A 14,026-nucleotide genomic window follows, 5' to 3' on the forward strand; every position below is an offset into this window, starting at 1 on the left:
ATATATATATATATATATATATATATATATATAGGGATGATGAACGAATTCCTATGCCCCACAAATAACCCAGAGATGCATTTTAAATAAAAGTACACGTTCTAGCTACTCATGTAAAAACATGCTGATTCCCGGACCATCCGCGGGCTGGATTTAGAAGGCGATTGGGCCGGATCTTGCCCCCGGGCCTTAGTTTTCCTACCCAGGCCTTAGCCACTGTGCTGAGCTGCAGTGTTAGGAGTGAGGATTACAGGCCCTACTGGAAACCATGACTGTCATCTGTTGGCTGGGGAGCCCAAGGTTATTAGGACAGTTAAAGACAAAACCTGTAATTCAGGCTTAGGTAAATCTAGTGACTGCAAATGGGTGAAGGAGGGAAGCCATAATTTAAGAACTCTTACAAGTGTGCTCTGGACGTCCTGAACCCATGTTGAGAACAGCAAAAATGGAAGAATAACAAGGTTTATTATTGAAGAAAACACTAAAGTAGCAGGTGCTTGTCTCATATGGATCTGGTGTTTATAAAGCTGGCTTAGAAGCATAGGAATCTTGTTTTATTTTAATCATTTCTATTCTGTTTCACATTGCATGAGGAAAGAAAATCTCTAAGCAGTTTACAGCATATCTTACAACATCAAATACAAATATTACAAAATACCAGAAAAGAACATTACAAATAACAATCATACACAAAAATGTAATAATGATCCACATTTAAAGCAGCACCATTAACAGTGAAACAAAATATCAACATCAGTAAACGTTACAAGTAAAAAATCAAAGACAAAAGTACAATCAGAATTCACATATTAAAGCATCATTTGCTAAGCAAAATAACTAAGGAGATAGCTGTGCCTACACTTTCTTTCACAATAGCATCTCCCCCAAATAGGAAACGCCCACATGCAAATCTCACTCTCAACCATTCCCACCAACCACACCCTTAACACACTTTATCTCCAGCCAACCACTTGTCACAAAGTGAATTTCTCGTTTGTGAAGAATCTATGGCAGCATTAAACAGCTTGAGACCCAGATCATTCGCCTACCTCCACCTACGTCAGTACAATGCCAAAGAAACAGCAACATGGCCACTTCCTTCTTGCCTTACTCTTTACTGATTCAGTCACTTTTTGGGAGTTTAATTACCACCTAATAATGCATTGCTCATTTTCTTCTACTAGGTTGATAAATTCATCAATACAAACTTAAAGGGGGTGGCAGCCTCCGAGTACTCTCTGGGCTACTTTCTTCAGGGTTGACTCCACCACCCACCCAATAGTCTGCCAAACTGCAGCAGCACTTTCATCTGATCTGTGGGCTATGATGCAAGTGAGTTAGCCACAGCAGTTTTCACTCTCCTCCTCCGGACCAAGGACAAGATATACTTCCCCTTCACATTTCAGCAAATTTGTATGCTTGTCTGTGTTCCTCTCTTTCATTTAACAATCAGTTATAGCACAGCCCAATTATCAGAAACTGATTTATCCTATGCTACTTCAGGCAATCTTCTTAACAATGTAAGTCTCACTGTATATATTAGCAGGTGACATGTGGACACTGAGGGGTACCAACTGGATTTTATTTTTTGTGAGTTTTAAAAGGATAACAAGAATAGAAGTCTTCTACTAGTGGGGGGGGGGAGAGACAGCAGGAGGCCAAGATCATTCTCCCTATAGGACTGCTTCAATCGGGTAAGAAAAAGGAAGTATAGTGGTACCTCAGGTTACAAACACTTCAGGTTACAGACTCCACTAACCTGGAAGTAGTACCTCAAGTTAAGAACTTTACGTCAGGATGAGAACAGAAATTGAGGGATGGCAGCAGGAGGCCCCATTAGCTAAAGTGGTGCTTCAGGTTAAGAACAGTTTCAGGTTAAGAACGGACCTCCGGAACAAATTAAGTTCGTAACCAGAGGTACCACTGCACAGCTAGGAGTCTGGGGCCTTATATTTGCTTGCTGTTCTATCTTGTTCTGGGCTGCTCCTCACTACACTAGGCCTATTGGACCTGGAAACCTGACAGCTAGGGATCTGAGACTACTGTAAAAAAAAGGTAAAGGGACCCCTGACCATTAGGTCCAGTCGTGACCGACTCTGGGGTTGCATGCTCCTCTCGCATTATTGGCCGAGGGAGCCGGCGTATAGCTTCCAGGTCATGTGGCCAGCATGACAAAGCTGCTTCTGGCAAACCAGAGCAGCACATAGAAACACTGTTTACCTTCCCGCCGGAGCGGTACCTATTTATCTACTTGCACTTTGACGTGCTTTCGAACTGCTAGGTTGGCAGGAGCTGGGACCAAGCAACGGGAGCTCACCCCGTCACAGGGATTCGAACCACCGACCTTCTGATCAGCAAGCCCTAGGCTCAGTGATTTAACCCACAGCGCCACCTGGGTGTATTAATCAGAGGCTATTTTGATGAGACTGCACTATTATTGTATTGTATATAAAAATAATTCTTTGTGGGGTTAGATGTGCTGCCCAGTGTAACCATTCTTACTGAAATATTTGCAAACTTAAACCAGGCATAGGCAAACTCGGCCCTCCAGATGTTTTGAGGCTACAAGTCCCACCATCCCTGACCACTGGTCCTATTAGCTAGGGCTGATGGGAGCTGTAGTCCCAAAACATCTGGAGGGCCGAGTTTGCCTATGCCTGACTTTAACTTTAGGAAACCGGTTAAGAATAAAAAGTAAGGTATCTCTGCATTTTCTTGCGTTAACTTGTGTCGGTTAGTGTGCAACAAGTTAAGTAATCTAGGCATGTCAACAGCATTTCTCAAGGATAACTGCTAAAGCTACCTTTCTTACAAAACCACTGAATTACAATCTCCATCTGCTTAAAAAATTGGCGACATGAAAACATGAACAAGGGCTTTAAAAAAAACTATATTGCTTTAAAAGGAAAAAGTACCGGTATATGAATTTTAATAATGCAAGGAACAAAAATATATGATATTCATCAGGAATTGCAAACATGTATGAACATACATTTTATGATTATCCAGCGAGTGAAATTGCACCAATAAATAATTTATATAAAAGGCCTGATCTGTTCTACACACAAACATACCCTGAATTATAATGTACCCTTTTAAGAGGTTTTATCTGTAAACTGCTTTGGGAACCAATCCTGGCATGTTATAATAAATAAATAATCTGTATAGGACTCAACAAAGCACAGGCTTTAATCTGGGGTAGGGTGTGTATGTGTACCTTCCGTAGTAGCATGTATTCAAAGTGCTGTGTGCAAGCTACTCATACTCCAAGAACAAGTAGCCCACTCATGTGGTGTAGGAAGACCAGTACCACCATGACAACCTTCTCCAACACTGTGCCCTCCACATACATCTCATCCCCACTCCCTATTTTAAATTTAGCTCTATGAGTTCCACATCGATTCACCATTTTTCATATGTCCCCTAGAAGATTCAACAGTAATTTACTGTGAATTTCTCCTAATGTATACATAAAGGTAAAGGGACCCCTGACCATTAGGTCCAGTCGTGACTGACTCTGGGGTTGCAGCGCTCATCTCGCGTTATTGGCCGAGGGAGCCGGCGTACAGCTTCCAGGTCATGTGGCTAGCATGACAAAGCCGCTTGTGGAGAACCAGAGCAGCGCACGGAAACGGCATTTACCTTCCCACTTGGAGCGGTACCTATTTATCTACCTACTTGCACTTTGACGTGCTTTCGAATTGCTAGGTTGCAGGAGCTGGGACCGAGCAACGGGAGCTCAACCCGTCGCAGGGATTTGAACCGCCGACCTTCTGATCAGCAAGCCCTAGGCTCTGTGGTTTAACCCACAGCTCCACCTGCATCCCTAATGTATACATATGTGTATGCAATTTTGCCTAATAAAGTATGCACAATTTGGCAAAGCAATTTCCCCTATTTTTCTATGTTATTCTCACAGATATATGCATTTTTATACACACTTAACCTTAGTATATGCATTTTTGTATACACGATTTGGTTGGAAAAAAATGCCCCCCAAATTGGAGAATTATGCATTTCAAAGGATAGCTATCTTTTGGTTTGTGCAGTGTGCAGAAAGTGCAAATGAGATAAGTTCACCTTTAAATATAAACTGAATTGAGAGGTGAAACTGTTTGGGGAAGTTTTTAATGTGTGACATTTTAATGTATTTTAATCTTTGTTGGAAGCCGCCCAGAGTGGCTGGGGAAACCCAGCTGGCTGGGCGGGGTACAAATAATAATAATATATTATTATTATTATTATTATTATTATTATTATTATTATTATTATTCTAAGTAAGTTTCTGATTGGTTACCTAGACCCTTGCTTCAGATATGGAACTTACCGTATTTCACCACTGCACCAACCTAGCTAGAAGGCTGACTTTCACTGCTTTCAAATTCCCATCAATTCATGGGCTTATAGCCTCAATACTTTGCTCTCCTTTGTGATCAGACCATCATTTCTACATAGATTTGCCACATGCTCTGTAGCCCAGGACTCCTGCCACTTGCTCAATCATACTGCAACAATCCCATTTTTTTACAACATACTCAAGACTGTTGCTGCTGCTATTTACTGATTTGGTATACATTATTTTCAAGAACTAATGTGTATAAGTAACAGTGGTTTCTTAAATTGTTCCTTATTCTTAATGATTAGTAAACATAAAATATTATTTTGTTGCATATTTCATGTGTAATTTGCATTCAACTCAAATGAAATACACTAATCAAGTATTGACTCTTAATATTGATGAATTAAACGCCTGCCTCTTTATATTTTAGCACTTCCACCCTTCTTCTGAAGCCGCGTTCTTGTTGGCTCAGTCATAACCAATGGTTCCTGGATAATAGTTGCTTGATAATTTTTGCCTAGTAGTTCAACTTCCAGTTTCTGTCCAACTTTACTGAGTTCCACAGGGACATATGCAAAAGCCAGACTCTGCCGAGTGCTGTAGCTGTAACATCCAGATGTGGTGTTGCCAATAACCTGGAAAATTACCCAAATATCACAAAGGTTTTAGTGCATGGAAGCCTACACAATTGATGTAGGTTGTATTATTCAATAAAACAGTCAGTATGTTAGAAAATCAAACACATGACTGCACGTCACATAGTTATCTTGTCTGCTTCAACCAAAAAAAGGCTGGGAGCGTCTCAACACAGAGAATAATTTGTGCCCTGGAAAAAGATATTGCACATGCATCACCTGTTCTTGAGTAGCAACACAGCTCGACTGCTGCATACAAACCTACCCTAGAAACTTACACTACAGCATAAAAATATATCACATTCCTCAAGTAATAAATACAGTTTTTAGAATATTCCCCACTCTAAAGAAATAATACAGGAAATTGAATGCAGACTTCCAAAAAATAGCAAGGAGAGACAAGAGGGCCTTCTTAAACGAGCAATGCAAAGAAATAGAGGAAAACAACAGAATGGGAAAAAGCAGAGAAAATTGGAGATATGAAAGGAAGATTTCATACAAAGATTACCATAATAAAGGTCAAAAGTGGAAAGGACCTAACAGAAGCAGAAGACATCAAGAAGAGGTGGCAAGAATACACAGAGGAATTATACCAGAAAGATATGGAGGTCTCGTACACCCCAGGTAGTGTGGTTGCTGACCTTGAGCCAGACATCATGGAAAGTGAAGTCAAATGGATCTTAGAAAGCACTGCTAATAACAAGGCCAGTAGAAGTGATGATATTCCCGCTGAACTATTTACAATTTTAAAAGATGATGCTGTTAAGGTGCTACACTCAATATGCCAGCAAGTTTGGAAAACTCAGCAGTGGCCAGAGGATTGGAGGAGATCAGTCTTCACCACAATCCCAAAGAAGGGCAGTGCCAAAGAATGCTCCAACTACCGCACAATTGCGCTCATTTCACACGCTAGCAAGGTTATGCTTAAAATTCTACAAGGCAGGCTTAAGCAGTATGTGGACCAAGAACTCCCAGAAGGGCAAGCTGGATTTCGAAGGGGCAGAGGAACTAGAGACCAAATTGCAAACATGCGCTGGATTACGGAGAAAGTTAGAGAGTTCCAGAAAAACATCTACTTCTGCTTCACTGACTATGCAAAAGCCTTTGACTGTGTCGACCACAGCAAACTATGGCAAGCTCTTAAAGAAATGGGAGTGCCTGATCACCTCTGTCTCCTGAGAAATCTCTATGTGGGACAAGAAGCTACAGTTAGAACTGGATACGGAATAACTGATTGGTTCAAAATTGGGAAAGGAGTACGACAAGGTTGTATATTGTCTCCCTGCTTATTTAACTTATATGCAGAATTCATCATGCAAAAGGCTGGACTGGATGACTACCAAGCCGGAATAAAGATCAACAACCTCAGATATGCTGATGACACAACCTTGATGGCAGAAAGTGAGGAGGAATTAAAGAACCTTTTAATGAGAGTGAAAGAGGAGAGCACAAAATATGGTTTGAAGCTCAACATCAAAAAAACTAAGATCATGGCCACTGGTCCCATCACCTCCTGGCAAATAGAAGGGGAAGAAATTGAGGCAGTGAGAGATTTTACTTTCTTGGGTTCCATGATCACTGCAGATGGTGACAGCAGTTACGAAATTAAAAGATGCCTGCTTCTTGGGAGAAAAGCAATGACAAACCTAGACAGCATCTTAAAAAGCAGAAACATCACCTTGCCAACAAAGGTCCGTATAGTTAAAGCTATGGTTTTCCTAGTAGTGATGTATGGAAGTGAGAGCTGGACCATAAAGAAGGTTGATCGCCAAATAATTGATGCTTTTGAATTATGGTGCTGGGGGAGACTCTTGAGACTCCCACGGACTGCAAGAAGATCAAACCTATCCATTCTTAAGGAAATCAGCCCTGAGTGCTCACTGGAAGGACAGATCCTGAAGCTGAAGCTCCAATACTTTGGCCACCTCATGAGAAGAGAAGACTCCCTGGAAAAGACCCTGATGTTGGGAAAGATTGAGGGCACAAGGAGAAGGGGATGACAGAGGACGAGATGGTTGGACAGTGTTCTCGAAGCTACGAACATGAGTTTGACCAAACTGCGGGAGGCAGTGCAAGACAGGAGTGCCTGGCGTGCTATGGTCCATGGGGTCACGAAGAGTCGGACACGACTAAACAGCTAAACAACAACAAAGAAATAACTTTCATTTATATAACTGAAAGCTATTGATATGGACACATGCAGATGAATCTAAAAGATGACTCAATACTGTAATAAATTTTCCATTTCTAATTTCTTAGAGATATTAAATTAAATCATACTCAGAGGAGACCCACTTGAGTTATTAAAGTCCATTGATCTGAATACATCTCAAAGTATTAATTCTCTTTGGAAATTTGACACCTGAAGGTGGCACAATCTTTGTGTGAACACAGGTCTTCAACCTTTTTGGACCTGGAACCCTCCTTTAACCCAAAAATGCAACTGAGGACCCACATCTTAACTTTTTTTTACCATACATTTGCATGAAGGTAGTGCTGCTATTGTGACCTACTTAGGTCAGGAAGCATTTTCTCCCTGCTTTCCTGTTTCCTCCCAGCCTCTCCCTTCCTCCTGAATTATAAACTGTGTCCAATTTCAGCAGGCTGTTTTATCTTGTCTGCTTGAAAGCCGGGTGGACCGGAGTCCTGATTCTGTTTCAAAGTAGAGGGAGGGGAGCACAAAGTACATCAGGACAGTCCTCATCAGTCCTTTACATAATCTTTGGGTCCAAGTTGCTTAGAGCTCTGAGAATTAACACAAGAACGAACCTCGAACCTGGCCCAGTAACAAATTCCTTTTGTTGTGAGAAGCCCAGCAGAGGACTGTGAGAACTGCCACTGGTAGAAATTGCAAATGGGTGGCATTTTTAATATGTTACAGCAAAAATAAAAACGTATGTCATTTCACATGTGTGTATTTCCTTGTGCAAACATATGCTGGTGTTTGCAACCATTTTAAAACTGTATGCAAACTATCTTTTGTTCATTTTGAAATATGGATGGGAGCACAATATGTTCTAAAAAAAACTTTGCTTCAGTTTCTTGAAGCAAAATCTATGCTACTTGCCTTGTTATTATACCAGACACTTTCATTTCCCTCTGGATCAACATTATCAGTTTCCAAGGTGAGATATACAAGTTGCCGTTCAAGCCCCTTTTCTTTTATCTGCTTCAGTGCTTGCTTTCCTATGAAGTCTGCTGGCTGGGAAAAAAAAGATAATGATGATAAATGATTAGTCAGGCTCTGTGACAGGGTTATGGATGCAAGCATTTAAATTTGCCTTCACTTGTTTTTCCATCCATTATTAAGCTTTAGATAAAAGTACAAATTAAATCAAACCATTGGGCTTTTTGAATGTTACTTCATCTTGCTCACAATGTGGGTATGTTCAGTTATTTTACCTCATATTTGTCTACATTTGTAACCTTTAAGCACTATACATTCTGATCATATACCTTTAAAAATATTATGCTGAAAAGAGCTCAAGCTTCCTCTTGGCTACCTACATGGGGAAGTAGCAGCAGAGACATTTACAGAAAATTATTGCAAGAAAGCCCACATCCACTTTCCCTTCCTCCCGATCCCACAAAAGATAGCAACAGCAGACATTTATCTGGTAAACTACTTTGTGCATTCCAAAGCTATTGCAGTAGCTTATGCTATGTGCAAATACTTTGCATGCAGAAAACCCCAGGCTTTGCCTGAGGTATCTCTCTCAAGTTAAAAAGACAGGGCCGGCCCTACGGCCAGGCTGGGTGGCGCAGGGCACCACGGTGCCAGCCCGCCAGGTGGGCGCCGTGAGCTGCGCCCGCCCGCTGACCAGCCGGTCTGCCGCGCAGCTGCGCCCATGGCAACCACGCTGTGCCTGTCCGCCCGCCGCGCAGCAGCGTCTGTGGCAGCCGCGCTGCGCCCGCCCGCCCACCGTGCTGGGAAATGGGGGGGGCGCCGGAGGGATCCGGCGCACCACGGCGCCAGGGGCGCTTAAGACGGCCCTGTAAAAAGACGAGAGGTAACAGTTGTGGGAAAGACTCTTGCATGTGTGTATGAACTACTGACAACTAGACCAAAAGTCTGAGGTTGTGTGCACATTAACTCACTGGTAGCACAAAATCCAAAACCATTCATGTTTGTCTTCAACATGCTGATTCCAATCAAGATTGATGATTCTAGATCCTGCCACCTACTTAGGGTGGGTGGAGTTACTTGATAAGTGTTTCAAAACCATCACCTTGCTTAGGTGAGGCACGCCGTTTTCTCTCAGCACGTTCCCCAGGAGAAGTTGTGATTGTGCTTTTGGTATACAGCCACCCACAACTTCATTGGTAACTGGTATGGATGCATCCCCCCACCATTGCTGGGACCGCCTACATATTACTTGGGGTAATACAGAATCAATCTGCAATGAGCCTTTATTTTCAGAATGAAACCAGTTTCTCAAGAAGTGCTTTTCAGGGGCAAAATATGCAACAGATCAAGATAGTATGTGTACGGAGAGAAAACAAAGCGTTTCCATTGATTCTAGAATAGAATGCTGTGTGTATACAGAACTGCAATTGGCTGCAGTAGCTGAGTATCATCAAACAGGCTTACTTAGGCCTATCAACCCTGGCCTCAAGCTTGGATCCTGTGTCTGCTATCAGTAGCAGTAAAAAGGTAAAGGTAAAGGGACCCCTGACCATTAGGTCCAGTCGTGACCGACTCTGGGGTTGCGCGCTCATCTCGCATTATTGGCCAAGGGAGCCGACGTATAGCTTCCAGGTCATGTGGCCAGCATGACAAAGCCGCTTCTGGCAAACCAGAGCAGCACATGGAAACGCCGTTTACCTTCCCGCTGTAGCAGTTCCTATTTATCTACTTGCATTTTGATGTGCTTTCGAACTGCTAGGTTGGCAGGAGCTGGGACCAAGCAACGGGAGCTCACCCCGTCACAGGGATTCGAACCGCCGACCTTCTGATCAGCAAGCCCTAGGCTCAGTGATTTAACCACAGCCAAATCAACTTTTCATTCCTCCTCTGGACTCAACCTTCAGTTTAGATTCTTCCCTTGCTTCTGAGTCTTTTCTGCTTCATCAGCCTAGCCTGTTTGGATGACACCCCTGTTTCTGGTTCCACATAGCTTTATATGCTTGCCCTGGCCTTAACCTTTCTGGTTTGGACTATGCCTGCCCACGTTCAAAATGGCACCTATTAAGAGCAACCCCCTCCTGAAGCCTGACAGAAGGCCTGAACTAAAATCTGTCAGGCAGCCTTTTTCAGCTTGCTAGGCTTTCAGGAGGTGGATAAGAGAGAAAACCCTCTTTGCCTTTTTGTTGTTGCTTTTTGATGGTTTCAGCGGTGATGGTAAATATGTTTCCTTCTGGTACTAGATGCTAGAATTAATTGGGGAGCACTTACTCCAATTTAGTTTCTGGATGATGCGATTTGTCTATGTGATGACCTTTTAAGCCAAACTAGAGCAAGAGCAATGCTTACTAAATTCACTTTGGCATGTTCTGTCTAGAACAAACAAACAAACAAACAAACAAACAAACAAAGAGATATGCTGGTGAAGTTCTCCAAGCTAGACTTGAAAATGAACTTCAGGAGCTTTTAAAGCTGGCCTCAATATGAAAAGTGAGCTTTACAACTCCCAGCACTTTACTCAGGTTTGGATTAAGTACTCCCTGTCCGTATCCACGACTCTGTCCCACACCCAAGAACACTTTAAGCTGGAAGCTGGAAAGAGAAGCACTAGAAATACAGAAATCTTCCTTCTCTTCTTTCCATCACCCCTGTGCTGGGCACATGAGGGAGTGGGGGAGAATTTTGCCTGTAATTCCTTGCAACCTGGCATGCTATTACTGTAGTTGTCACAGGGCAAAAGAGAACATAGAAGAAGGTGTGTGGGAAGCCTTCCTAATCTCAGTTCAAAATATGCTTCTGCTGTTGTTATTGCCACTGCCCAGTTTCAATATAAGAAAAGGAAACAGGGAGTGTGCATTTCTGGCAAGCAGCAAAACCACACATGGAGTGGCTCAGGGTATGTACGCAGGTTTTCCTGAAAAATTCTGCCGACAGTTGATGTGGCCAGGACAATCCTAAATGGCCTTCCTCCAAAGGACTCCACCTCTCTTAAGAAAGTCAGTACTGAACTTTCCTGCAATGTCCCTCAAGCCCAGAAGACAATATGCAAGGTCTCGTCTGCAGACCTAATTAGCCAGCCAGGTTTCTCATTTGGCTTGCAAAGCCACTTTACAGGTGTGGGGCAGGTAAGGGTGGGTCTCAGCCAAAACAGTTGTTTGCAGGTACCTGCAAAGCCCCAAGGCTGCAGAAAACAACATTCTAAAAGGGGTTTCTGAAGATCTGGCAATCAGCTGATTTGTCAAATCTTCAGAAACGCAGCTCAAAGCACTGCACAAATAGTGTTTTGAAGAGAGTCTTTGCCTTTGGGGGTAAAACAGGATCTGCTGACCTGCCAAACATGGCCCACAATCTGGTCTGCCAGGCTAGAAAGTTTCCTTACCCCTGCTTTAAACACATGTTGCCCTTCTACTTGCCAATGAATTTGCTACCAATTAAACCAGGATACTATGCTATTGCAATCCACGTGCCACTTCCCCTACTCACACTTGCAAGCAGGCATGGGTAGCATGCTGCTTGAACAGGCACAATTTATTTCTTGTCCTTAGTGTCTCCTTTTCCTTTGCTGTCCTCTCCATATACCATGAATGTATTAATAGATGTAGAGAGAAGATGGGAGACAATGAAGGGCAAACCAAAACACGAGCCACAAGAGAGATAGCAGTGCAGACATAGCCTTATAGAAAACGGCAATCAGGCTTTGCCAATTAAAAGCAGTAATCCATAGTACACCAGATGACATAAATTGAGTGCACTATTGCTTTTGGTTGACTCCAGTTATTTCCAGAAGATACAATGGAAAGTGGGGTGGGTGGAAATCATAGATGTGAATCTGACAGTTTACATTTGTTGGCTCTTGGCATTTCTTATCTGCAGCCAGTAGTTCTGTGCATTGCTTCTCTATTTTCTAGTGAAACTGTCTTTAAAAGAAGCCCATGCATTTGAATACTTCCAAGCTCCCTCATGCTTACTCTTCAACATTATTCACTTGACTCCCATAAATCCGTCATTTATAAATGGAAAACACAGTTTGCATGAAGGTTAATGCAGCAGTCATAATTGGAGCCTCGAGTATGACCTGGTAACAGATGTGAATTGCTTTAATGGGTCACTTCTAGATTAATTGCATAGAAGGTAGTTAACTCCTGTGAATATATAAACAGGGCAACAGCTAGAGTAATTTTGATTTGCTTTAGCCTTAAAAAAAAAACCTCACAAATTAATTTGTGTGTTATATTTAGTTCTAAGAAAGAAAATGATGGCTCAAACCACATTTACCAGATATTATACAACAGCTAAATCAATGAGCAAGAAAGCATTTTAGTTTATGTGCTATATTTTTTTTTGAAATAGTTGTTTAGTGAAGACAAAGAAGCATGTTTATATTACAATACGAAAAAAGAGCTTTTAGAATATTTCCTTTCCTATTGACAGTAAAGGAGAAGCATAGCTTTAATTAATATATTTTCTTTGTGTATTTCTTTTACTGAATTTCTTTATGTTTTCACATTCCACTGTGGAGGTTCTGGATTTTTGCTATACTGTATTGTGAGGGATAGAAGCTATAGGCAGCCCCCTCCCATCTTAAACACAAGCTCTTCGCCCAGCGCAAGTGGGAGTGGGGAGGGGGATGTTTCTAGCGGGGAATCAGGAAGCAGAAGCCAGGGCTCAGGCAGGGTAGCCGAGCTACGACGCCGCTTGGGAAAGGAAGGGGGAAGCAGGGAAAACGCGGGACGAAGACCGATCCCAGCGACCCCGGAATTGCGTAAGAAGCGCCAGGGGCGGAGATTTAGTATCCCCAGGCTACTTTGCTGGAGAAAGACGCGGGAATCTCCATTCGGAGGTTCTGCACCGGACTGACAACATGTACATAGCACTGTTTCAGCACTGTAAATAGACTGCACTAAATAAAAGGATAAAAATGCAGAGCTGTGAGGAGTCGTTACTCTAGAGTAGCCACCATCGCCACTGTGACAGCAACCTCCGAATCTTTCTGGCTACTTTGGAGTTACCGTGATGAGCGCGAAAGAGTGGAACAATGGCGGCAAGCTGCCGAGAAGGCACAGCAGGAGTTGCAGGACCTAGCGACGCAAGCTCAGCAACAGCTGAATGCTGCCAAAGAGGAATCACGGAGAACACAGGAGGAGATGCAGAAGCTAGTGGATCAGGTGAGAGCGCAAGAAGCCACAAAGCAGCAGCTGAGGGTCTTGGTGGGGGAGCTGCAAAGCAAGTTGGATGAGGAGAAAAGAGCAAGAGGTGGGGGGATGCCCCAGCCCCAAATGCTACCCGGAAGGAGAGGGCAATCCCTGGTGACAAAGTTTAACGGGGATCCAAGAGAGTACCTGGGCTTTGAAACCGAGATTCTATACGCTCTTGAACTGCACGATGCAGAATTCCCAGATGACGCGCACAGGGTGGCGTTTATAGTGGAGCACCTAACGGGAGGAGCGCGCGAATGGTTGAGGCCGTTAATCGCGTCAAAGAATCCCTGCATGAAGAATGTTAAACAATTTTTAGAAGCGTTAAGAGTCATGTACTCTAGCGACAGCCATATGGAGGCGGTGAAAGAGGAGCTTCACAATTTGAAGCAGGGGAAGATGACTGTGAGAGAGTATTGAGCGAAATTCACAATGCTGGTCCACAAACTAGGGTGGGATCTTCAATCGGCCCCAGTGCAGTCCGCGTTCTACTTAGGGCTACACGCGGACGTGAAGGATGAGCTCTCGAGAGGTCCCAAGCCCCGAAACATGGATGAATTAAGTAAAGCAGCGCTAGCGGTGGGGGTGAGGCAAGAATCCAGGTGGAATGACAAACAAGCAGCGTGCACAAACCGCCCTTGGTTCTCATGCTCACAAGAGAGGCCGCCCCCCCCACAACAGCCCAGGCCCCGCCCCACGACATTCCAGACCCAGAGCCCATGCAACTTGATGG

At 43.3% G+C, this 14,026-nt stretch overlaps 1 protein-coding gene across 4 annotated transcripts in view; it reads right to left on the reverse strand.

Annotated features, from left to right (window-relative positions):
• Positions 1 to 4,610: 4,610 nt before the first annotated feature.
• DMGDH (dimethylglycine dehydrogenase) overlaps positions 4,611 to 14,026 on the reverse strand; it is a 48,513-nt gene continuing 39,097 nt past the window's right edge. For all 4 annotated transcript variants that reach the window (XM_035099565.3, XM_035099563.3, XM_035099568.3 and 1 more), the window contains 2 exons: positions 8,042 to 8,176; positions 4,611 to 4,974 (listed from right to left, as the gene is read on the reverse strand). In XM_035099565.3, coding sequence (XP_034955456.1) covers positions 4,759 to 4,974; positions 8,042 to 8,176 — 351 coding nt within the window. In that variant the 3' untranslated portion in view covers positions 4,611 to 4,758. The remainder of the gene's footprint in view (positions 4,975 to 8,041; positions 8,177 to 14,026) is intronic.

The sequence above is a fragment of the Zootoca vivipara genome, chromosome 10 (genome assembly GCF_965207765.1).
Source record: "Zootoca vivipara chromosome 10, rZooViv2.hap1.1, whole genome shotgun sequence".
NCBI lineage: Eukaryota > Metazoa > Chordata > Lepidosauria > Squamata > Lacertidae > Zootoca > Zootoca vivipara.